This window comes from Crassostrea angulata, chromosome 6 (genome assembly GCF_025612915.1).
Source record: "Crassostrea angulata isolate pt1a10 chromosome 6, ASM2561291v2, whole genome shotgun sequence".
NCBI lineage: Eukaryota > Metazoa > Mollusca > Bivalvia > Ostreida > Ostreidae > Magallana > Magallana angulata.
In genome coordinates, this window is record NC_069116.1 from 9,388,325 (window position 1) to 9,415,359 (window position 27,035).

The following is a 27,035-nucleotide window of genomic DNA, read 5'->3' on the forward strand; positions in this document are numbered from 1 at the left end:
CGGAAGTGTTAAATATGAAAGTACAAGTAATAAGTATTTATAGTACGATCTCTGCAGAAGTCTGTAGCTGTATAAATTGCAAGTAATTCCTTGTCAGTTTTATTCACCATGGCTGAAAATGCAGCCCATATTACCTCAGCAACTTTTACTTCTGTTCCTTCAATATTTGAGGTGCTTGCTCAAGAAAGTTTAATGGGAAGTGTAAGACCAGCACTAAAACACGCTGTCAAGGTATTTATAGAGGGTAAACCAATCAAAACATATGTATCACGTTTCTTACTAGTCATTTGTAGGGAAATGATGGGAAAAGTTTATCAAATATTTAAGGGGAGAAGCTCGTATAAATGCTTCTACAATAGACTACATATACGAGGGTTGTCCCAAAATAATGTAGACAGGACACATAATTTATTATTTGTTCACTGCAATTTCTTTAGACTTCTATGTTTTCTTCAATGACCCTTTGGCAAAAAATACTGAAATATTCAAATCTGTACTTTATTTATTTCTCGAGAAAATAAATACATTGTAATGATTAACAACAAGTTTTGTCAGGTGGCGCAATATGCGATGTCGAAAATTTCCAGTTTTACGTTGTTGCTAAACCCTCCACATCGTTTTACAATAACATTTACGTTTTATTTCCGAAAATGTCTTAGAAAAAATATCATTTTTGAACATGTACCCTGAGTGCACATTCAACATATATTTCTAGTTTTGTTTTTGTTTTTAATATTTTCTAAGTACAAACGATCTGTCGGCTCCAAACTTGTCCTGTATTACTTGTTGTCTAACGTCCGTCTTTTCGAAATGTGTCTTTCTGCATTTTGACGTCCATTGATATCGTTCAGGGTTTCTTTTTTTCACTTATTGTCATCATACTTAAATTGTCCAAATATTTTCAATGTTTTTAAACTACTTATACACAAAACGCATTTCTAATCGATTTTGTTAATTTCATTTACTTCCAAAGCCGCTTAGGATTTATTTGATGGTTTTTACAAAATTGTATCAGTTACTGCTGCGCCGCCTTAAACGCTGACATCATATCGTCATTTTATTACGAGTTAACTTTTCAACTTGTCACAAAACGCGCTATATAATATTTAAAAGTTTTGTTATAGCCAAAACATTTTCTGAGTAACTAATAGAATTATTATCAAATATCAATGTATGTTTTATTTGAATTTTTTCATTCAAAGAGTACTTTTCCTCGCAATTTTCATTATGTTGTTTAACATTTTGTTTTTGACATTGCGCCGCATGTCAAATTTCTGATCTAACATGCTTTCATTTCACCAATTTAATCTCAAACAATATTTGATTTTAAAACATTATTTGAATGCAAATATCTTGAACCCTTTGTGGCACAAATTTCATCTTCCTTTGTCTTCGATTAGCTGAATAACGCCACTCGTCTACGCTATTTTGGGACAACCCTCGTACATGGACATATCTGTTTACTTACACCTGTATTTTACTTCATGTGAATCTTTTTCAAAGGTGCTTGCAGAGAGTAGACCTGAGAAATTTGGTTGCTTATTAAGGTGGTATGATGAAATTTACACTGGATTAGACTTCATACTCCAAAACTACTACCTTCACAAATACAGTATGTACCTATGAAAGTTAAACAATTTTAAAGTGTCTATGAAGATTATTTTTTTTTTAATCTGTAATACATAAAAATTTTGAATAATTATCAGCTGTAAATAAAAGATAGAACAACTGCACTGTAAAGCAAGTATCATTCTTGTCCAATTTTTATAATGAAATGATTATTATTGAAAATGCTTTGTTATTAAACTGTCAATAAATTGAAAAAATTTGGTCTTCAAAAATAATCTTTTCCTATTACATGTATTTCAGATGCATCTTTTGCTGAGAATTTTTATGATCTAAAGCGTTTTGTAAATGGAGCATCTCCATCTAAGAATTTACCCAGAAGAGCCCTTTGGAAATCCTTACTCTGTTTGGTATACTATACTTTTGAGCTAGCTGCTTCAAATTTGCTGGCTTTGTTATATCCAGTTAAACTCCTGTGATGAATTGCATGTCAAATCCCACATATTTTTTCTATACCTTGACTTGTTCAACCAATCTTGAATGTTTTATATTACCTTAATTTTTGTCACTGACTTTTGATTGTCTTAATCCATTGTGTTGTTTTCAATAAGTCCGTGTATTTTTAGTTACAATCAGTATTTGCCCCTTGTTATACATGTAATTAAACATTTGTATAGAACAAATACCGGTAAATCAAAATTAGTACATGGTGGAACATGGGGAAAAAAATGATTGATATGACATGTACTGGCCTGGTTTTTATCAACAAAATTATGGTTATGAATCACCGGGTACTACTGGTAGTATATTTTTGGTCCTAGAAGTTTAAAGATCAATTATTGAAATATACAGTTTTTTACATAATTTAGAAATCTCTTAAACAAGTTATACTAATTAATGCCTACATACATTTACTACCAATTAATACATTTTCTTTTTGAACTTCTTTGATATGCAGGTTATTCTGCCTTATTTGAAGCAAAAGTTAGATCACTGGTTTGAAGAGGCAAGACATAGCTATAACATTGGCCAGCAGCCAAAGGTAGGAACTCAGAGTATGATGATAAGTCTTCATAATTCATAATTAGATAGACTTCTTTGTTCAAACTGATTGAGAAGGGAACATTTAAATCTTAAAGTTTTCTTTGTTTAATTTTAAAGAAAATTTATATGTAGTTTTCTGTGATCTTTGAAGACCTTAACAGCCTGCAACTAGTATTTTAGTTGGAGAAGTAGGAGCATACTTGGGGTTTGTCAACACTGGGGAATCATTTAATTTTGTGGGGGCCAATTTTTATAAATTGTTGGTATTTTGCTTAATCATGGGATGTAATTTTGTGGATGCCTCGGTTTTTGGTTTCAATGAGAAAGAAAACTCATTCTAAACTTGTTTTTCATTGAAGATGTAAATTTGTGGGGGAGGGCTACCCACAAAAACCACGAAAATTGAGCCACGGAAAATTTTTAGTGATTCCAAAGTATTAGTCGGCATCAATTTTCAAGAATTTTGTAGTTTAAAGAGTACATGAATTCATGAATAATATGGATCTGCCGCTACAAATGGTGGTCATATATCTGACTTCAAGTAACATTTGATTTCATTGATCATTAATTCCCCAAAAATTAGGACTCCACAAATAATGATGAAACCACAGTGAACCATTTTGACCGTTACTACCACTGTGCAACATTAATGTCATATAATTGAACAGCTGTATTTTATTTACAGGGTCAGGTGTACAAACAATTATACAAGGTGTTCCTGGCTGTGTACCCGTATGTCCACATGAGCTGGGAGGGGAGTCTGCTGGCCTATCAGGTCGCCTACATGCTGGGGAAGATCTCCTGGCACTCCCCACTCCTTCACCTCTCTGGAACCAAACTCTGCCATGCTGAGGGAGAGGAGGAGGATGTTTCACACAGTCTTCCGTTTTCTCAACTTTGGTCTTCAGCTAGGTATAATTCAGGGGTTCTCGCTACATTTTCTCCTTTTAAATGTACTAGTTATTCTGACCCTTAAGACCATAACTGAGAAAAGACTTAAATTCAATTTTAGATTTTGAAGATCTTTATTTATTTTATTCTTCAAAATCGCAAGTTTTTACTACCGGGTATTTGCAAATTCAAAGTCAAACATGAAGAAAATTTATTTTTTTCAAATTTAAACCATCAGTAGTTTGAAATCTTAATGCAACTTAAGTCTGGTCTCTTCAAGAGTTATTCCCCTTCTCACATTTTTTCTTGGTTAGTATTGTGACTTGAAGTATATAATTTACAGCTTGCCAGGGAAGCTGAACCTGGTCACCAGGAAAGCGCTGAGTCTGACAGCTGTAACCCTGTCCACCAGTCTGTCAGTGGGCGTGTTTTTCCTACAGTTCTTAGACTGGTGGTATGCCAGTGAGAACAATGCTCCATCTCTGATGGCGTTGCCTGTACCTGATCCACCAGAGGTAGGAAACCATCAGGATTTAAATTAGCCTTTTTTTTCATCACAGTTCTACTTTAATGGAGACTTATGTAAAAAGATGAAACTCTAGTACATTATAGTGAAATTTTATTTTTATGCAAACTAGGTTTTGATAAATTCTTTTTCATTTTCTAAAATGTTGGTTGATTTTTTCATTGATATCAGTCTGAATTCATGGACTGGAAATTCTCAAATGATTAATATACATGTATGAAAGTCTTGATTATTTTAGAGTTGAGTACAAGTAGAAGATGGAAAAATGTAAAGCTATAAAACTCAACTTAATTCATTCATACATGTAATTGCAGACTGACAAAGACTTGGTAAAAACTCCACACAATGTTTGTCCTCTTTGTTTGAAACTTCGGACAAATGACACCGCTCTGTCTACGTCAGGGTAGGTCCCTTTGTTCAATTTCTAGAAATGATGTCTTCAGATTTTGTAATTTTTGCGAGGAGGAAATCAAACAAGTATACCGTAATCTAATTATATCTCAAAAATAAAAAAATAAATTTAGATAATAATATTAAAAAGATAAAACAAAGTTGTTATTATTTTATTAACATCAAACTGTGGGATAGATACCTATGTTATATGGTTTTATTTTTTGTGCTGAATGTGTATGAAAATTTTGCAATCCATATGGTGTATAATTGGTGGTTTCTCCCCTGACAGGTTTGTATTCTGTTACCCCTGTATCTACGACTACATCCGGCAGCACCAGTGTTGTCCAGTCACCAGCTATCCGTCCCAGCAACAGCATCTGATCAAACTCTATCCGCCGGATTCATGATCCACATTTTAGTGTTAAAACTTGGTAGAAATCCGTGTCCACTGAGCTCTGTGATTCGTACAATCTGTGATTAAAATCATTCATCTTTGATCCAAAATCTTGACTCTCAATCCATACACCAGTACATTGAACATATGTTATAATTTTTTTTCCATCAAAGTTTGATTCTTGTGACATGATTGATACCAAATATCCCTAACATATGACATTTTATTTCATATTCATGGAGGTGTGATAAACTGTAGTTGTGGAAAAAAAACAATGTGTTCAGTCTTCCGTGTATTATATGTAATAATAACTAACCCCACTTGTGAACAAATTTCATTTTGATAACATGCAAACTATTCATAGAATTTTATAATTAAAGTTTTTCAAAATGAATGTGTCAAAAAAATTTGATTCGAAAAAATTCTGGAAATATTACCTGTCAATTGATGTTGATGTTTAGTGTATTACTGGTCTGCATAAATGTTGGTTGTTTCAGTATGTGTCTTGATGTTGGAGTGTTTTGTGAGCAGGCAAAGTGAGTATAAATGGTGAAATGCATGAATAAATTAGTTCAAATAGTTCCTTCTAACTGTCTGTTTTATACTACCACTGAACAGAAATGATTTATTGGACTCATTGTGTATGTATTCTGCAAACAAAGTCTTGTCAAGTTTGTTTGTTCAGCATGAGTTGTTGAAGTTTTGTTTCTTGCATGTTGATGAATGATATTTTGGATTTTATTAAAACTTTGATAATTGGTATTCAACAAAATTGAAATTCTGATAACCTAGCTGTGCAGAATATGAATGTTTAAAAGAAGGAATGCAAAACGCAATATAAAATGAAATTCTGACACCGATATACTTGATGTGAAAAGCAAACACAGAGTGGCCATTAACAACATTTATCTTGCTACAAGTTCAATGTAGGTATGTGGCGGTGTAAAGTCTTGTAGGGAGGGTGTAGGCACCCCACTAAGAAGTCGCAAGTGTGAAATAATCTACCATCGATCCAAACAAGGTACTTCAAGTCAAGATAATCGTGGTATTAAAGTCAGATAATAAATCTTGTGAAGCAGAGGGGATCCTTAGCAAAAATATCTATTTCTCCATGTTCAGCAATCCAATATATTGATTTTCAAGGCAAATGATATATCATAAAAATGAGTTTAGGCATTTTGAAATTTTTCTTTACAAACTGGTGTAAAAATTAGCTTATGTAACATATCTTTTGATACATATTGAATACAAATTTACATGTAAAAGAACTTTTTTCAGTAAGTATAGTTTTGTGTTATAAGAAATATAGACAAGAAAGACAGGAACGCATGTATGGAGAGACATTAACGCAGGTTGGAATGAAATAGCAAGTTTGTGATTGCCACTGATACTGTAGGGGACTTCTGGTTATTGCGAGCTGAAGTGTGTAGTTGGGGAGATTCTCAAGTGGCTGTCCATTTCATGATGAGGGGGTCAGGTGGGGTGTACAACCTGCTGATAGCCGGGCCTTGATAGGACAGTATTGATCTCGGATTGGAAAGGTCTTGCAAGAGGAGGGTCTTACATTAAGGCTTAGGTATTGGCAGACAAAGAATTTTACTAGCAGAACTCCAAACTATTGAAAGAATGTCGAGACAGGATTGATGAATGGAAAGTGTCCAAGAGTTATCACAAATGTTTAGAATGAAGTTGGAATAATAAATGATGCAGTTTTGTTTTAAGTACAATTATTTTTGTGTTTTATATTGAAATTGCATATATTGGTAGTTTCTTTGCCCTTCAGCATAGACTTGGGATTTATAGAATGATTACTTCAATATGAAAACTGTCCTGTTTAGATTTCTCTTTTGCATACTAACTATGCTCTAATCAAATGTTTGAAATAATATTCAATCAGCACATCTGATAAACGACTGTGATATATGACTGTAGCTATATTAGTCTTAAAGAAAACTACATGTATTTAAAACTCATATCTTAGCATGAGGTTGTGTAATGAGTCAGTTCAAGTTTAAAAACTGAGGCCTCAAAAGACTGTATCTAAACTAGCTATTCATTAGATAAAAGGGAACCATTTCCTATTTGTTCATGCGGATGGAATGAGGGTTTGAGAATTGAAATAAAGGGTCTTCACACTTAGTCCCACACCTAGCTCTGTTTGTATGGCCAAGTTTCTGGCAGAAACAAAATTTTGATTGTGGAGTTTTTCTGTAATCAATCTTAATTATTTTATGATTAAAAAGTAACTTCTGGTGGAGTTTTCTTCGTAATAAAGTTAATAGAAGTCAATGAATGAAATAACTGGCATTGATAACAGCTGTGTTTTGTGTACTCTCGTAAAAGGTTCATATACCATTATGATAACGACAAAGTTCGGTCTTTTGTGTAGCCTTTATATAGTAATCAAATGGTAGAATTTTTGGTTTGAACTTCATGAATCCTTCCAAGATAAAATTCCATTTAGCAATCTCATAAGTCACGTAGAGTTCCTCAAAAGGGGGATTTTGGTTTATAATGAAGTGCATTGTGGTATAAAGGGAGAGTGTTAGCTGAGAGGAAAGTTGTTTTGGAATTGTGCATACATGTACACATTGTGTCTGCATTAGAAGTGTATACCCACGGTGATTTATATCCGTTCTTCATGTGGGATTGAGTTTGTGAAGAGTGTAAAAGCATTTAGATGTACTCTTTCCAATTCAAACTGGAGAAATCTTAGTTTTACAGGACAACCAATTTTATCTATGAAGTTGTTTAGAGGTAGGACAATATATTTTCATTCTATCTGTATGTATGTTGAATCACAAGGTGCCCAAAACTTTTCACTGAGATCTGACTGGATTACATCATATTTTTTATTGATTGGTGATATCTTTAAGATCCATATAGGATTTTAGCACTATGCAGTATGCAGGTGTAGCTTAATGCATTTCCATATTACATGACATTTGTCATTCATTAACAGAAGTCATGCTGTTTTTATCTAAAAAACAAATTTGTTTGGAATCTGAAAAAAAAAATTTAAGGTGATCTGGGATAATTAAGATATTCAAATGGCTGAAAGTACATCGTGTTTGAGATACAAGCAATATTTTAAAGCATTCAATTTACATCATTTGGCCATTAAAATGAGTTTTCAAAATTCTGAAGATGTACGTCTCCAAATGTTTGGTGTTAAAGATATCGATTCTCTAAAAATTTGGTAGATCTCATAATGAAGATTTTTGGTGAAAATTTGCTAGTACATGTATAAAAGCTTTGATTGTGTAGATTTCTGTTCGTTCCTTAGACTTTTATTGAATGCGCTGGTGTAGATCTTTAGAATATTTTGTATATCTGTCTTAAGATATCATTGAAGTTTAGTTCACATAATTTATTCTAACCATGGATATTTCAATTTTGAAATCAGTGATGATTTGGTAACCTTAATTTGGTTAGTTTTAATTATCGTAACCTTTGATGTACTATCATGATGATATTTTGTACAGCTTTCCTGCTGGTGTGTTAACCATTGTTTAGTTTACTTTCATCAAGGTTTGGTAGATTTTTGTTGTTACTCTGTGTCCCCCAAAGGTCTGCTATCAGCCATTAATATTTTGCCTATCTCTCCTGCTATGTTATGCTTGGTCTTTTGACACCACTGATTTCACTGAGTAAATATTGTCCTGTTTTGTCAATACTGCTTAATAGTAGGTTAGATGATACCATTTTGGTAGTCCTTTTATGATTGGCGAACTAACTAGCTAATTTTCTCCAAGAGAATTTAATGTGTGTATAGCCCCAAGTGCAGACCTTAATATAGTGAAAATATAAATTTCTAAAATCAGTGGACTGATCTTTAATAACAGAATTTATTAGCTTACAAAGCCATGTTTTGCAAATATTTTTCCTTAGGGTTGAAATTAAAGTCAGAATTAAAAATCGACCATCCCTTTCTTAGATAGTTATTTGTTTACCTCTTTGATCTTGCATATGAGCATTCAGGGGATCTTATCATTATATTAGAGATACCAGAAAGTGTTCCCCTAAAACTCTTCCATTAAAATCCTGTTCAGATTTGAAAAAGATAGGATTTTTTCTTTGTCAAAGATTAAAGTTACTCTTTTAAAGATGCTCTTCTTTGGCTTAGAGCCAATAGCACTGATCTCTAGAATTCTCCAACTATATGCCATCTAATTTTTTTTTTCTTCAATCAGAAGCAATCGTTTGCAAAAATCTGATAGATCAATAGACATGTTGCTTGTTCCTACGTGTAGATATTTAACAAGTTGGTGGCATTGCCTTACCTGGACAGAAGAAAAATTGTCACAGTAGTTTAAACCTCTGTCAACATCACTATTTGGCAAAGACATTGAACGATTGAACATGGTTATTCATATTCCTACCTTATACACGCATAAAGCATGAAGATGAAGTTCAGAAACAAATTTTGTTATGAAATGACATGGATTAACTCTGTTTTGGTCACTTGACTTTAATAATAGGATTAATACAGAAGATAATGTATGTAACCTCTGTAATCCATAAGGATTGATTTTTGGCTTTGTGACTTTAGAAAATCACATCTGGGACGTTTTATTGAATTATAGGAATGCCAGTAAGTGAGAGAATGCTTCAGAAACCAAAGGTAATGACTTCACTATTGGTGTTTTTCAAATTGTGTGTTTGTTTAATCAGAATTCTATTTAGGGTATTGATTTATAAGACCATGTTTATTTTAAAAAGATTGAAAAGTTTGGAATGCAGTCAATTATGATATGCTCATTAAATTATAATTAGGAAATGTAAATGGGAATCATGTATTTGACAACCTTAGAGGTTAGATCTGGCTTGAATTTACTGACGAAGGTACGAAGTCCTAATTGCCAGGAACTGTCAAAGAACTCTAAAAAAAAGATTGAAAAGTTTGGTATGCAGTCAATTATGATATGCTCATTTAATATTTCAATTATAATTCGGAAATGTGAATGGGAAACTTGTATTTGTCAACCTTAGAGGTTAGATCTGGCATGAAGTAACTGATGGAGGTATGAAGTCCCAATTGCCAGGAACTGTCAAAGAACTCTAAAGGATAAAAGCAGAGATTTTTAAAATCTGCATTAAGTGGAGTAGACGAAGATTTCAGTTGAAAATGTTTGTTCTAGCATGAGGCATGCTTTCACATTTAATTTAAAGAATAAATGTTTACTCAGACCTAAAACACTTCTAAAAAAAAGTCTACAGTTAAGCAGCACAAGAGTATTAACTAACATGTACTCATTATATTCTTTGATGTTTATACTCTCTCTCTCTCTCTCTCTCTCTCTCTCTCTCTCTCTCTGTGTGTAATAATTTAGGCACAGTGAATACCGGACATTTTTGTATCAAATAACATTTCTTTAATGAAGTTTGGTTGCTAACAATGATAAATATTCATTGTTTTTGTTTTCATTCCTTAAGAAAAATATTCCATAAGATACAGAAGTGTTAAATTATTGGATTATCATGCATACCGAAGAAATCTTTACTGAATGCCCTTCTCTGTGAATGAAGATCTTTTGGCAGCACACTGGACGTCTCAACAGATTGATATGTCATTAAATTTAAGATAAATTTGTTCAGGATCAATACCACCTTAAAGCTGGCACGTTTAAAATTCTGGCCCAACGTGAAGGTCATCTTACCTAAATATCTCATGCTGTGCATATACAAGATCTCTATCATTTCAGGTGTTGTGATGACGGAACTAAATTGTGCTCGGTCATTTACGGTGGCTAATTATGAAGATTTAAGTCGGTCAATAACAATTGTTATCTTTTTAGTTCACGACCTCTTGGTTACATGTATATTTGTAGTAAATGTTTGGTTGTCTTGATGAATCAGACCATATATGCCTTATTCCTTGCCGTTCTAGATCGTTTTTGCATGTAGGTCAATTTTCAAAACTAAGGCATACTGTATGCCTATTAAATCTTAATAACATCTATCTAACTGCAAGCATTTAATGAAGAATATAAGGTGATTGTGAAATTTGAAAACAGCTTCAATGTTAATTTTAATTTTGGGGTCCTGACTGTAAAATCAGACGGGTTTTGAAACACAGATGAAACCCTTCACCATAAAGCAACACACAATCCAGTAAAAAACAATTTTACAAGTTTATTTCAAAATGATGTTGAACATGAATCTTGCTTGTTCAGTATTAATTATAATTGTGAATGCTTATGTCTTGGATAGATCAAGAATTTGTCTATCGACCATCATCAAATGGAACATTTTGTTAGTGGAATTCCATGATATGACCATGCAGGTATCTGTAGCCAATTTTGATCACCTATAAACCTGAAAACTTTCATGTTTTTAGAAAACAGCTAGGTTAGCAAACATCAATTGACAAGTTAAGAGGTGATTGAGGCAGTTATTCCTTCGAATTGGGGACCCTTGATCAGGGCATATTTTATATCCGTGGATTTATTGGGATATTTCTGGATGTAGAATATTTGACCACCCTGATTAAGAGGGTTTTAAAATTTTTGTGCGTCTGCTAGATGATATTAGACAGTTTATGGGTAGCCTTTGTGTCTTTGCCTGTTCAGAATGTTTTGTGTGAGCAGTAGGAAAAAGGATAAATGTTTCCATAAGTATGCAATGTATGTGCATTTGCCATTTTGTTGCGGTCAGAGCTATTGAATGGAAAGCCATGGCTGCTTTGATTTATTGGAAATATAGCCATGTTGTGTGAAAAATAACACTGCTGGAATACTGTGCTACTAAGCTGATTTCAATATCCGCTCAAAAAACTATTGCTCTTTTAACTTCTATGGAGTATTGACTGTAAAACATGAGCTGGAATTGATGTGAAGTAACTTATAGGTTAGTAGAGGAAAGCGTCTGTATTTTGATCCTTTTCAATTCAAGCATCATTTACTAGTGTTTCATCCAATGAATTTTTAATCTTAATTTACTGAATGTTTATAAGGGTATGATATCATTTTGATTGCATGTTTTCAAATGCTGCATTATCAGTAAGATTGAACATCTGACAATACTGCAATAAAGTTGCTTTGGTATAAAGGTTTCACTACATAGGTATTGCTACTATACACTGAAAAGATGTCTTATAAACATGTACAGTATTGTATACATCAAATGTTTATCTTCTTATCATTGCTCTCAGGGGGCATATAACCTGGCTATTATACAATGCAATATTCATTTATTTTTAATGCACTGAAAATAATGCATATGTGTGTTGATAATGTGGATTCAAAATTAAAAGGAATTCAAACCTATTCTGAAAGTGCACCTATCTGTTGTAGATACAAGATGTACCTTAAAATTCTATAACTCTTGCCCCACTGCAGCTGTAATATGAAATATGTGTACAGTATGTTAACTTTATGTGAGCTGACATTGTAAACTATTAGTGGAAGTTCTTAAAACTGATGATTGCAATTCTGCATATTACAGAAGTTTCTAAGACATAATTGAATTTATTCCAAAACTTATCTAATGAATGGCTGTACATTTTTCATGAGATCATTGCCTCTAATTGTTTTCAAAATCATTGGTTTGAAACTTTTCATAATTGATATATTGACTTGTTAATGATATTAATTGGATAAAAAAAATTGTTAGCATTCCAAAATTCTTGTTTGTTTGGAACAACTGCTAGCCTATAAAGTGTGAAATAGAATTATTTCGTTCGATTTGCCCTGATTCTATATTTATAGATGCAATTAAATTTTTTTAGAATATATAATCAGCCGAGTATTGTTGTGCATCAACTGCTTGAAAGGTTCTAATAATTGGTATCACAATAGATTTAGAATGGAACAGAGAATATTCCATTTAAGATTTTAATGAAATTCTTGGCAACTGCATAGGTTTAACAAAGATTAAATGCTTTTTGATATCTAGTTAAATAGAGTGGTATGTCAATTGTAAATAAATCAGTAGATATATTTAAACAGTATGGATGGTGAAAGTTGGGATAGGAGGGGGTATTGCACAGACAGGATTAGAATTATGAAGAATTCATGGAACTCTATAGACTTTGTCTGGTACTTTTTTGTGTAATTAAAAAATCAAGATTTAGACCAAGATAATTGACCCTGTGTAGAGTTGAAAAAAGCCTGTCAGATCAGGAAAATTTGAAATCCTGCAGATTTTTGCATTAGTGTACCAGCTAGTACATTATTCAACTAGTTTGGATGTAAAAACATATGTAAGGTTTTCTCTCTATCATTTATGTATAAAGGGAATAACCTGTGATCTACTGGATACCATAAATGATCTATTCAGTGTCTGTATATATACAATAACTATCTCAGACTTAATGTTGGGTTTTCTTTGTAAAATGGTTTTGACAGTGTATCATTAAATTACCCGGTTCATAATGCGCAGTACTTGAATTTCTCAAGCCGTTGACATTCCAAATGGGCACTTATTGAGCTTCAGTGGGGATCAATGCGCACAAAGTTGCCTTTCTGACTGGCATTTAAAGTTTATAGAATGAAGAAATTTTGCTTTGAATTTAATAGAGTTGAAACCTCCATATATACAGTTTTCTTGGCTGTGAAATGTGGTATTTCACAGCAAGTGCCTTTTGCAACAGTAATTAATGGGAAAAGACCTGCTGACCATATAAACAGGTTTAATTATGCAGTATTAACTGTTCTCTCACACAGTATAATTGTTTTGCATTCTTTTGCACAGAGTGCAGTTCAGTTACAGATGATTCATATTCATCATCAATTTATTCATTCAATATTTGAACTCATGTTGAAAGAAAACCTTGATCATTTAAAATGTTGGATGACTATATAGCATGTCAATGCATTGAGATCATGCACAGATAAGAGCACCTCTATGTGTTCTTTCAATACAAACTGTGCATGAAGACATCAATGTCTTTTGAACAGATGTGTAGATTTTTAAAAATAGAGTTGTCATCATTGTGGTGTCTGATTAGGCCTATCATTTTACCAAATGATTTTATATTATATATCTATATATTCTAATGAGAGGACAGACGTAACAATTTTCTTTTATGAGATATAAGTTGTTAAATGATGTTGTTTGGAACAATCTGTATCTCTCAAGTGATGGGAATTGTCTTTATAAGGATGGCCTCCATATATTAAAACTAGCTATGATTCTAAGGCTGAATTAATGACCTTGCTTTTAATCTCAAGGTCAAATAATAGATATCATAAATACCATGCAAATAACAGCAAAACATATCCATCCTGTTCTTTTCTCATGGCCTGTAATCTCATATAAAATTACTAGCAAATTTTTCAAAGTATGTTTAAAGAAGTTCAATCATGTCATTTATGTTTTGCTTGTTGGGGAAATATTTGTTGCCCAGTCACTCATCTTTAAGATCCCAGCCTGATGGAGAGGAAGGACAGGCTAGAAACTGTATAGCGACACTGATTGAGTGAAGTGTTCTTTATCCTCGGAGTAGATGATCAAGCCTTCAACTCTCTGTCACTAGTTAGCTTAGAGGGAGTCACAGAAAGGACAAGCTTGCAGACAATGCACAGACTACTGTAGATTCCTTATTTTACGCGAGTATTAAATGTAGCGATTTCCCCGTTTTGTATCAAATCGCGAGAAAAAAAATTGCAAATGTAGAAGTTTTATCCTAATTTCTTGTTGTTCTCATCTCTCAGAAAATTAAAGCGAGATTTTAAAATCCATGAGGGGTGCCTCTATCGATTTTACGCGGATATTAATTCCACACGTTTTATCAGGAATCTACAGTATTGTAGTTCATCACAATTAAACAACACTTGTATACTGAAGTTTTAATCAAGTAGGAGCTCAGAGTAAGTGTGACTTGGTATTTCATAGGGTGTGACTATATATATTCTTCAAAATGATTTAAGATTTTAAGTCATAAACTCAAATGTGAGGCTGAATAAATTGTACTTTTGATTATTTCTGCCTTGGAGTTAATGAAATGAATGTGGCTTTCATTTTGTCGAATACCTTTTTAGATTAATGGTATCACATGTGGATGCCAAGGTTTAAATGGAATCTGGCAGCCAAAAAAAATTTCTACAGAGGCATTTATAGATTGTTAGCTTTTTTGTTTGTCTACACTGATATATTAAACTCATCAATTATCGAAACCAGAAAAGTTCTCGGGTCAGTTCCTGCCAAGGCTCTAGCAGTGAATATCTTCAAAAATGATATATTTCACTACTGATAGCTAGCGAAGACAATGGAAATAACTTCTACGATCTGAGGCTCAATGTTGAAATATTGAAAGCTTTTCTGGCATTGTTCTCTAATAAGTGCAGTGTCCCGTGGCTCTCTACTATAGATCTTCTATCTGAAAGTGTCTCTTTTCTGCAGGCATACACTTAGTGGCAAATTTGATTTGTTATAACTTGTCTCTTTTTTAAATGGACGGAAAACCTCAATTATCTGTTATTTTCACAATGTGGATCTGAATATATTTTAAAATTCATAGATAAACATGAACGTTTTTATTTTAAAAAGAGGATTGAGTTGAATTGATCCGTATAAACTGCATTATATGGATTATTGGGGATTAATGTGTCAATGATACTTTAGGTGAGTGGTTAAACTCTCATCTTGTATTTTTAAGCGAAAATCAGATAAAAACTCTCCAATTCTGTCGGCTCATTAAAATCAAGTATGTACTGGTAAATGATTAATATGTATAATGCCACATATGTTATAAGAATGGGTTCAGTATTTAATTCATATTAAGTACAGTGCAACAGTTTCCCCAGATACTTTTTATTGACAGAGAGTGTAATTTGCAAGGAATTGAATCATAAGTCACTACCTACCGACTTTGATCTGTCAGGTAATTGGAGATAGTTTTACAAATAATTATATAGGTTCATTCCCCTCTGTGTTAGCTATAGGTACACAGAAACCTTTAGTTGAAGGATAAAACAAAAAAAGCAACAAGGTTTCGTAAGGGTTGAATTCAAACTTGAAAAAAATCGGGATCTCTACATGGGGTGTCTCATATTCAAACTTGTTTGACAAATGAGTAAGGTTGACTGGAAAACTTGTCAATAAATCTGTAGTACAACATCAGCTATGTTTTGATGTTGGCCATAACACTGTTCAAGAGATCAATGCTTGCAGAGTAGTGGATTGATAGGTCTCCATTTATGTATTGGTAATGTGTCACCCCACCTCGGCCTAACCCGATATGTTGACAATGTAATATTGAATCCCCGATGTTTAAAAGTTTTAGACTTTATTGATATATTGTTCTTTTTTTTCCTGAAGGTTTCATATATCGCGTTTATCAAACTCCAAAGTCCTGTTAGCTCTTATTTTAATACTTCACAGGTTTCAACTTCACAGAGTATTTAGAAAGACAGTGATTTAAGTTAAATTGCATACGTTGTTTTTGCAGCAATTGTCATGATGAACGGTGTGTCTGTTTATGAGGTACAAAAGAAATGTTTTCTATTAACTTGCTTCCATTGTTTTTGCAGCATGTCAAGATGAACGGTGTGTCTGTCTTTGAGTCTGGGGACTGGAGCGACGACGCGGTCAGGTCAGGCTCTAACACAGGTAAGACAATCAAGGTGTGATAATCCATTGATATCCTGGTTCAATGTAAACTAGCTCTTAAAATTCCCAATCGTAAAAAATTTTGTCAGCAATACAGACCAGGGACAGTGATAATTGCATAACTATTGCATAATCTTAAAAACAACAACATACAGACATAAAGGGGCTTAGTATTAAGAGAATCGTATGAAATAAACTACGCTTAAAATTTAAAAAATAAGATAGTTTAAGCTACAAAGAAAATCTGATCATTATGAAAAAACTTTTAAGAAACTTGTGTTCTTCCCAAGGGACGGCTTGAGATTTGACAGTAATTAGAATTAAAGGACCGAAATCGTAGTACACATACTTTGTTCTTACACATTCCCCAGGTCAGCACGATCTATGTAAACACTCCGTACAGGACTTTGGAGGATCTCTACCCCCTTTGATTCTGGTGATCAATCTGTGTCAGATTGTAATTGATTTCTAAATGTGTCAGCTTTCCTGCAAAGAAATCACCGTAAATCCCTGAATATTCTCTCTTTGGTTGCATAAGAAAATCACTCGGTCTAGCAAACCATGGGACTGGAAACTACTAAGATTTCAGCTGCAAGGCAGAAAAATAGGGCTGGTTTGGCTTGAATTTACCTAGCAGATTTTTATTGCTCATGTAAACTCCATGATTCTTTCATCAATCTTCATTTTGTTCACTACTCAACTGGAAGGGTCCTTGTGTCACCAAGAGATTGAGAAGTGTCACTATAGCTGCTGTAGAGTTGTTACTTGAATCAGATAGATAGGGAATTAATTAAGCTGGATCAATCTTGTCATGTCTATAATATGGGATTCTTGATATCCTTGTACGTATTTGCTCCAAATGTGTATGTACCAGGTATTTTGAAAATTTGCCACTAAAAAAGATATACCCATGGGTAGTGACATGATTATCAATATTGTGTCACATTTTGAATTTTTTAGGATTTTCTGATCCGGAAAATGATGATGACTCCAGAAAAAAGGGTAGTCAAAGTTATAAGAAGTATGATCCAGTGAATGCAGTAATGGACAAAATAGATGCTGAGCTCTCATCCATGGTAGGAAATGTTAATTTTTTGTTCTCTTTTCCCTCTGGATAGAGTCTGTTTAGTACATGTATATATATATATATCTGAGTACAGCAATATAATTGTAAATTCATGAACTGATTTTGTAGAAAAGCTACAATGGGTCAGTTCAGAGCACAAGGGGAGATAAATCACAATCCTTAAATCAAAATGGTAACACAGGAAATCCCAAAGAGAAATCTGGTAAGATGAGTCTTCTTTCTCTCTCTTGTTTTAATACATGAAATTTTTTCATTCAGAAAAGAATGACCAGAAGAATTTCACCTTGTTACATTTTACACCTCATTGTTGCAATTATAAATCTGACAGAGCGATACAGGAAGGTGCTGGAGCCGCCGTCCTCTGGAATGGACATGTCCAGGAGTCCCCACATCATCGGCACCGCCGAGATCTACAGTGATGCTGCAGGAGCTACTGACGGTCAGTGATTTTATTGTTTCAACTCTTCACCCAATCTTTTTTTATCAATATGCTTAATTTAAACATTATATGCAAATTGTAGCCCCGCATTTAATGACAAAAACTTTTATTTGTAATTTCACTAATGATAAATGATTTCTGTGAATATAAAAGGACTTGTTTCTTAAGAGAGAAGTATTTGTTACTAAAAAGGTTTCTGTTAAAATGGCAAAAGTTAATGCATGCAAATGAAAGTTGTTTTTATTGTAAATTGTATAACATTAGAAATTGAGATTTCATAGTTCCTGTAAGATTAACATGTAATGTATTGAAGCCAGCACTATGAAATTAATTTCTTCAGATTCTCCCACTGGTTTAATTATACAATTCAAATCCATATGCCATATGTACAATACACCCAAACATTTCGATCAGACTTTTGGTTTCTTTCCAAAATAAACTTCATTTCAAAATCAATTTTAAGCTTTAAAATATAAATCCATTTCTAATTCACCATTTGGACATGTAAACATGACTGATCATGAATTACAACATGCGACTGTAATATTTCATTACTACAACAATAATATGTATGAAATAAATTGCCTATTAATTAAGATCAAGCTGCACTTTAAAATGGTTTCTGAACAGACAAATTAAATCTTTGGTAAACATATACTGCTTCACGTACAATGGCATTGTTACTGTGATTAAACTCAGACGTCGTGAGGAATTTTTAGACTTCCTATGGCGGTGGCACTTATTTGTTTTCTTTCTAGTTCATTCACCATTTTTTTCAAAAGCTCTTCTGCACAGAACGGATTGTTGAATCCGCCTTGGCGTGGATGATAGCAAAAGTAAACACCAAATTAAAAGTGTGTAAATTTTGCTACTCGTTCAATTACCCAATGAAATGGACTAAACGTGATTTCTGTAGACTTATAAGCCAAGGATTAGAGGTTCCATTGTCAACTTTTATGTTGGCATACTTTAGAGCGAGATTTAAATATATCTATTGGAACCCTGCAAAGTTCATGTTTTTCTATATACTGGTCCCATTTGGCAGAAGATCGAAAGGTATAGAATGTCACCCCGGGTCTCAAATACACAAATCTCTTTGTCAAAAGTTGGATAGTAAATTATAGTGATTTTTTGATGTGATTCTGCCAAGTTCTCCTGAAGATTATTTTGCCTTATTTTACAAAATGGATTATATCTCTCCCCGCTATCACAGAAAAAAAGGTAATTTATATGATACTTATTACAATGATTAATTCATTACAGTTTCAATAATAACAGATGCATTATATAGCTTTTAACTACCTCTCTATTGTTGGTAATCTTTTTGCTGTCCTGTTGAAAACTTAATGACCATGTATATGTTTCGGTGACTACATGCATGACAACTCTGCATCCATTACCCAAATATGTTTGGATCGAAATACCAGCTATAATACATCAGTGTTCTATTCCGGCCATTATATAACCTTAACTAATGTTTACAAATGTTCAGTTGTTGTAAGAATGGTGATTATCATCTTTTATTTCACTGTATAAACTAATCAGATATACAATCGAGGTATCAAAATTCAATTACCAGTGCTCTTATTTGCATTCTGTAAAGGAAAATAAAAGAAGGGGGTCAAGAAATTGTAAACACCCTTTAGTGAAAATATCCTTTGATTTCCAAAACAAATTAGTTGAGTGTAAAATTGAAGTGGGTACACTCTTTGTTTTTCAGTAGAATTTATGGCAAATGAACCATACAGCTAGCATTCATAGAAGTACCTTAACCATCTAGAAATGCCCTTATTAGAAGCTCTCAGAAACCAGGAGGTGGTTGAGGTTATATAATGGCCAGAATAGGATCACGGATGTAATAGAGCAGAAGTTCACATTTATCTTGACATCAAGTACAATATGTATTTAGCAGAAGGGCACTGTATTAACCCCAAAATGTTCTTGTGTTTAACAACCTCAGCATCCTGCAGATCTCAATTTACCTCATAAACTTAGTTAATAAAAAGGATAGTAAAACAGAATGCCAGATAAATCCATGTGGAAGTATTGTTTACGTAATTTTCATAAAAAGTTATCATATTGTAGTTTGTTTGGTTTTTTGGGGGATTTTTTTTTTGTCATTAGTGGTTAGAGTCCCCAAAGTGTTACTTTACATTTTATAGGAACATGTACTTGAGTAAAAAAGAAAATTAGGCAACCAATTATAATCAAAAGAACATTGTTTTTAGTACTTCATGATTTTGATCTTTGTATTTTGTAGAGGAATTCAATTTCATGATTTTACTTTTTGTAGAGGAAAGACAGAATGCCCCAAGTGATCTAGACTCTCTCACTGCACAGCAGTTGGATGAGAAGTTCAAGGAAATCATGATGAAGAAAAGAGGTACTTATGTAAACATATACATAGACAATTATTCATTTTATCACTCTGTATGCAGTCATCTAGTGGTACATAGAGGTGTCTCCCCGAATCATCTATACATGAACTGTCTTGTTACCCTCATTAAACTGATAGAGATAAGCAGCTCTCTCTCTAAAAAAAAAGGTTCTTGACTTAATTTACATTGTACATACAGTAAAATACAGTATAGTGGGGAGTATCTTTATAATGAATACATGCACGCTTACACTGAAGTTAATTTCACCCCCTCCCCCAAATTGTATTGTAACCTTATTGGTTATAATTAAGATATTACATTAATTACTTATCAAAACTGTTCAACCCTTGACTTTTGCTATGAGACTGCTATACTGAAAAATGTACTGAGAGTAAAAAAAAATCAGAAAAATTTTAATCCAGCTTTTTCCTCATTTTCAAAATTTTCAGAGACAGAAATGTCAAAGAAATAAAGTTAAACTGGTTCCTTTAGCATGTGGGTACAAGATCTGTACCCAGAGGGATAAGGTTAAATGTAAATGCCAGAATAAAAAGACTTTGGATTCTAAATCTGACACGGGTACACCATTAAGTATTTTGGTAAACCACAACATGAACTTAGCTTGGTTTCATCTCTGTACATATTCCCTGACCCAGAGGGAATGTGGCATGCCTTCAAAGTGTTGGTGTATAATGTGTGTCTTAAAAGAACACAACTAATATCAACACTTAGAATGAGTAACTTCTCTCTCGGTCATTGATATAAGATACACACTTGCAATTAACACGGCAAACAGGCCTGAAAATAACACACTCTACGTGTTTGTTCATTTAAATTTTGTACGATAATCTGATTTTGGGCAGTGCAGAAGAATGTTTGTATACGGGTTAAAGAAAATATGTTATGGGGCCATCTTGGGAAAGGTTAAAATATACCAACATCGTTTCAATATGTCTGAGTACCAAATATAAGTTTGTTTAAAACAGATTGGATTTATTTTGATTGGTGAAAATCACAAGATGTAAATTTAACAAAAAAACTAATTCAACTTGTTTTAACATATATTGCAGACTTTTTGGAACTTTTCATATACCTATTATATAAGATCTTTTTATGAAGAAAGTACTGCCTTAGGACCAAGGGTTGACTTTTGACACAGACTTAAATCTGATTTGATTTGATTTGAATGGGGATTTGTGATAATGGTCAAGAAATATTCAGTCTTATGTCAACCCATTGTGATGGTCTTTAACTTGGGCAGACCAGACGTTTACTGAGTAGTAGTGCCCGACTTTTTGAATAGTTAAAATACATTTCACTAATGTATTGTTATTTCCTATCAAAGCCTCTTTATTGACCATATAAAACCCACCTCTGTGTATCTATAAAGCATGAATTTAGAATTCACTAGCATTTTATTTAAATTATTATAACATATTTATGATGTATGTTCATACCTTATCAATTATTAGACAGTATTGGAATTACATATATATGAAAATATATTCCTTAGATCTTATTGTTCATGTGAAGGGTGTGGATGGAAGGACATTTATAACTGTATAAAAAAAACAAATATTGCATGTAGTAAAGAAAAAATTGGATGCTAGGTATTTTTTATGTGAATACTAATCCATGTTGTATTTGTCAGGAAACTACCTCGACAATTTGAGGGCCAGCTACCCTCAGAGTGACACGGATACCATTAGGACCGAGGACTTTGAAAAGAAGTTCAAAAGTGCTATGGTTTACAACTCGGGTAAGTTAGGGGGAGAGAAACAGAGATCGATAAAAAGAGAGACTGGGGGATAATTTTTTAAATATTTAAAATTAAAGAAGAAAGTGCAGAGGGAAAGAAAAAGGGGAGAGAGAGAAAGGAGAAATAGGAAAGAGGTCTGAAAGGAATAAAAACAGAGTAATTTTGAAGGGATATTAAAATGAGGAAGAGGGAATAGAACATGAAAGTTTATTGACATTTTATAAATATTGGATTAGGTAAGTACAAAATATTTACATGTATGTGTCAATACATGTCTATGTAAATGTATCTTGCATAACAACCACTCACAGTAGCAACAAACAAATAATTCCTAACCAACATATGAATGTAGCCAATTTACTCGTTCTCTTCAACTCTTGTACCATTACCTCTTGCATGCCTTCAGATTGTAAAGCATGACCTAGTGCTTGTAGACATGACCAGGACCAAATCCTTGGGGTGGATAACTCGACTCTCATTAATGAAGAATCTTTGTTGACATATTTATAATTATACATGAATTATTCCATTTGAAAAATCTTTAGAAAAATTATTTATCAGTTACTTTTCTTAAAGATTTTTCAAAGAAGGCAGGTTGTGTAAAAGTCCATTCAAGAATTATTTTTTTTTACTGATAACGGAAGAAGTCATTACCACCCCTGGGGTGTAAGTAAAGAGTGGGTGGGGTGGGGTCATGTGTGCAAGCACCTGTTTCCTGTTACTGAATGTTTTCTTCAACTATATCTCTGGTCAGGATGTTTTACAAACGTCATGACATACATGTCAAAAATTATGTATTATTATATTATCATGATCTAAAATATTCATTACATATGCACTATATGACTTTTTAAATATTACAAGTTCCATTTCTTAATGAATTTTCTGGAGTCTTTGAATCAGTGTTCCTTTGATGTTGTTGTATATTTCCTGTATAAATCAGCTGTTTGGTGGTTGTCTTGGTCTCATGTATTGGATACTGCATGCTTTCCTTTCACCAAGTATGATACATACATGTATACTCCTTCCGTATCTGAATTAATCCAGTCTTGCATCCAAACTTCTGTGTATCCCTTAATAAACCCTAAGTTATAAAGTGTACTCATATAACATAATTATTATATAGACATTAATGCACATATTATGAAGAGCTCTACCTGTAATTTATTTAACAATTAGCATTAGGTTATTTATAGCAGTATGTTATAAAGAAACTCTAGGAAATAAGATGGTATATATGGCTAGAATCTTTCAAATGAATATCTATACTGCTGTAAAATATTAATTCTTTGAAATACTGGTAATATGGTTATTTAAAAAAAAAAATGATCATATACAATGCTAATATGAAAAAAATATATTAATAAAAAAACTTGGCTTTAAAAGATAATTAATTAATATTGCAAGTTTCACCCTGCAGATGACTCATCCACTATGGTTCTCTCGGATGATGATAGATTGGATGATTCTCTCGATGAAAGTTTACCTCCATTCCCGAGTTGTGTTGTTGATCCACCCCTTAATACAGGTGTGCTGTGATTGCATTAACAACAGGTGTCTTACCCTTTGACCCCTTTGCCTCATTAATATTGTGATCTGCTGTAAACATTTATTTAACCCAAAAGATGTGTTCCAACCTGAGTGTAACTTTTAGCTTAATCAACTACATGTACATATCCCAATACACATAATACATAAAAAACTGATAAAGGCACATGTATCTAGCGGTGTTAATGGAAGGAATCACTGATAGTAGATACATGTACCAAGACAGTGAGAATACAGTGAGATATTTACATGGGTTTGAGTTTGTTGATTATATTTGTTAGTCAATTGACAATTAAAAACATGTGAGAGTAAAATCATTAAGAGGTTGTTGGGCATCATACTCTCTTTAGGACAAATTATTTGACCTCTTATTCATACAAGTTGACCATGGTAGTAGATTTATGACAAAAAAGTTGCTTATCATAGTTTTATTTTGTTTTTCTCAAGTTTGAATTTTATACGGTAGCTGTAGACATGATTTTATTTTATTTTTTATCATAGTGGTCCACCAACTGCACATGTTAGTTATTTCTGTATGTTTAATCTCTGACCAGTGTACATGTATCATATGTAATTCACACTCCCCTAGATCCACCGCCATCCAGCTTATAACTCTGACACTTTAAGCACCAATACACACATCTAATTCTGATACTTTAAGCACCAATACACACATCAGCCATAATGGATGAGACTGTCCTATCTCATATGGGCAGACTTTTTTTTTACACGTTTCTTTCTTCATGGTTATTATTCCTTGGGGTCACTAACTTTAAGGTGATTTGGCAAGGTGCAAGAAAGATAACTCTTTGTCTTTATTTTTTAGGTATATTGTATGTTCTATAATGCTCATTTAATTGTTGGACATCCTTATAGGTGCCAGATTACCAGATGTATCTGAGGAAACAGAGGCTACAACTAAACCGAGACTCAGTCTGCAAACCAAAACACTTGGTAAGAAACCAGCTGCCTTAACCAATGTCAAAGATAGCCTAGCATCTTCACTATATATAATGATCAAAAATAAAATACACTTTAACCTACACATTATAGATGTATATAACATTATTTTAAAAGAGATAGATCTTAGATATACACCACAAAAAGAAAAAAAAAATCATGTGCAGGTATGTTTTATAAAATGACAGTAGCTTGGATCGAGAGAGGTTTTGAAATAAGAAATATTAACAAATGATTCAAATGGAGATAAAAAATTTAAAAAGTGAAATCTTAAAATTGAAAATAATTTCCTGAATTATGATGATTAATTTAAAAAAAATGAATATTTCACAAACATTTCCCCCCTGTTGAAAATGTACCATATTTAAGCAAGTGTATCTTATTTATAATGATGTATCTGATGACAAACCATATACAGTATATGTGTACACCTAATATGTCTTGCAATTTTTTTGTTTAAGTTTTGCTACAATATAAGGATGTTCTGATTGTACTGAAACTATGAGAATAAGGTTAAGTTTTGTTTTCTAGCAGTACTTGAAAAACGTAAAATAAGTTACAGATCTTATGTTACACGTATATACACTGGCTGTCTATTGTATCCCTGCTTTGATTGGTTGGATGGCCTCTGTTTCAGCTGCCCTGCATCCAGCAGTCCCTGTTGTTCCACAGATGGAGAGATCCGGACGCAGTCGGAAGAGAAGAACTCCCTACACAAGCGATGCAGAGTCAGTCAGAACGGAGGAATTTGAACTCAGATTCCAGGTCAGAATTTTATAAAAGACATTTTTCTGGGTAAAGTCATTTAACTTAGTAGAATAAAAAGTTATTTTTTCAAACTCTTAAATACATGTGCATAAGGCCATAAAAAATCGATATGTAGTTTCTCGGATCAAAAAAATCCAATTATAACATGGCAGACATATTTTTTATTCAATTCTATTGCAAGATTTGAAAAGGGGAATAACTCAATTTTCATATTTAATGAAAGTCTGTTATTCCATTATTTAGTATGACAATTAATTAAATACTGGTAAATGGGGCAGCATTTGATCTGATGTGGCTGTGCCTGAAAAACATGTCAAAATATTTTTTGGCCTTAGTGCTGAACTGTGATATTTTTGAAAATGTGAATCATATTTTTATGAAGGATTTAATAGTACCACCCCATTCTCAACAGAGTGGTCAGGACACGGGCCAGGAGAGTGAGCCAGTTGACCCCCTCCACAGAAAAGTACGGGAAATCCTCCGAGTCTCTGCCCCATGTAAGTGTATACCCTACATATTCACACATACTAAAAGTGTTTATCATTTACATTATCACTATATATGATAAAGAATATAATACACTGTACTTATTAAAATTAAAATTTCATAACTGTTGTACAAAATCATCAAATTCCTTTTTTCATCATACTATATTTAACCAGCAGATATTCAAATGCTGAGAAATTTATCAAGACTTACATTTACTGGTACAATATATGACACCATATTGTTCTCATTTCAAGTCTTTTAATTCCACCTCATTACAGATAACCTTCAGATGTATAGAGACTTAAGTATGAACATATTTTTTCTCCAGCCTTTTAATTAATCACTTTTTTATGGTTTGACTTTACCATGGAAAAGATCACTTGTTTTAATTGGAATCTTTGAAGATTGTGTCTTGGGTTTTTTTTTTGTTCACTACACATCATCTCTGACATGGCATCATATGTATTGTCCATCCTTCAATATGAACTCATTGTACTAAATTGCCATGTGTAATACATGTATAAGGTGAATACAAGAGCTTCCTGAAATTAACATTGTTTCTGAAAAGATATCAATGATTTAAAAAAGAACAGATAATATACCCTCTTGTTATAGATATAGCTCATTGTCAGCAATTTTGATATATCTTATATTACCTACAAATACATCAATAATGATGATATATTCCTCTTCTCTCTGCTCACAGACATAGTTATCAAGGGTAGACTTATTATTGGTGAGAATAGTGTCTGCATCTGTTTGTTTATATATATTTGAAATTGTATAACAATTCACAGTGGTTTTTAAGGTTAAGTTAATGTGCAGATGAAAAGGAATTATCATATATACATGCAGGAAATGAAATTTATCAAGCTACTGATATGGGATATGCATGTCAGTAAAAATATTTTAAGAATCCTGCTATTGGCATTTAAAGATTGCCATTTTAATTCAAAGGTAGAAGATTTTTTTTATTTAAAGGAAATACAAAATAGAAATTGTGTTTGGAATTCAAAATACTCCATTCTTTTGAAGTAAAATGCAAATTCATTTGATTTCAACTTCATTCATGGACAAATTCACAATTTAACATTCGTAGTAAAATTGCATTGTATCATACTGACACTTTTTAAAACCACATATTTTAATCTGTTTATGCAGATACTTTGCCGTGAATCCACAAGTTTGAAATCTCCCTGACACATGCATGAATCATATATTTACTAGTATCTGTACTAGT

At 32.8% G+C, this 27,035-nt stretch overlaps 2 protein-coding genes across 15 annotated transcripts in view; both read left to right on the forward strand.

The window, feature by feature from the left end:
- The first annotated feature begins 13 nt into the window (after window positions 1-13).
- On the forward strand, window positions 14-5,399 carry LOC128187703 (peroxisome assembly protein 12-like). The gene is made up of 8 exons (XM_052858151.1): window positions 14-231; window positions 1,504-1,612; window positions 1,870-1,976; window positions 2,525-2,608; window positions 3,296-3,522; window positions 3,845-4,016; window positions 4,342-4,430; window positions 4,710-5,399. Exons 1-8 carry the CDS (start codon window positions 109-111, stop codon window positions 4,825-4,827), a joined length of 1,029 nt encoding a protein of 342 aa, XP_052714111.1. The 5' UTR covers window positions 14-108; the 3' UTR covers window positions 4,828-5,399.
- The window catches only part of LOC128187700 (trichohyalin-like), a 72,186-nt gene continuing 50,363 nt past the window's right edge, over window positions 5,213-27,035 (forward strand). For 6 of the 14 annotated variants that reach the window (XM_052858147.1, XM_052858145.1, XM_052858136.1 and 3 more), the window contains exons 1-12: window positions 9,228-9,438; window positions 16,289-16,367; window positions 17,328-17,443; window positions 17,563-17,656; window positions 17,783-17,893; window positions 20,187-20,276; window positions 21,923-22,030; window positions 23,451-23,558; window positions 24,455-24,532; window positions 25,176-25,303; window positions 25,689-25,803; window positions 26,074-26,100. In XM_052858147.1, the coding sequence (XP_052714107.1) occupies window positions 9,403-9,438; window positions 16,289-16,367; window positions 17,328-17,443; window positions 17,563-17,656; window positions 17,783-17,893; window positions 20,187-20,276; window positions 21,923-22,030; window positions 23,451-23,558; window positions 24,455-24,532; window positions 25,176-25,303; window positions 25,689-25,803; window positions 26,074-26,100 (1,090 nt within the window). In that variant the 5' untranslated portion in view covers window positions 9,228-9,402. Of the gene's footprint in view, window positions 5,351-7,352; window positions 7,572-9,227; window positions 9,439-15,047; window positions 15,381-16,288; window positions 16,368-17,327; window positions 17,444-17,562; window positions 17,657-17,782; window positions 17,894-18,587; window positions 19,115-20,186; window positions 20,277-21,922; window positions 22,031-23,450; window positions 23,559-24,454; window positions 24,533-25,175; window positions 25,304-25,688; window positions 25,804-26,073; window positions 26,101-27,035 lie in introns of those variants that run through there. The other 8 variants (XM_052858143.1, XM_052858141.1, XM_052858140.1 and 5 more) reach the window with 8 other exon arrangements.

What these genes read in the sequence shown, in the direction of transcription:
- LOC128187703 (XM_052858151.1), top strand. Translation starts at nt 109, where the DNA reads ATGGCTGAAAATGCAGCCCATATTACCTCAGCAACTTTTACTTCTGTT. An exon ending in CAACTTTGGTCTTCAGCTAG is followed by an intron (nt 3,523 to 3,844) that starts GTATAATTCAGG and finishes TATAATTTACAG; the next exon opens with CTTGCCAGGGAAGCTGAACC. An exon ending in CTGTACCTGATCCACCAGAG is followed by an intron (nt 4,017 to 4,341) that starts GTAGGAAACCAT and finishes ATGTAATTGCAG; the next exon opens with ACTGACAAAGACTTGGTAAA.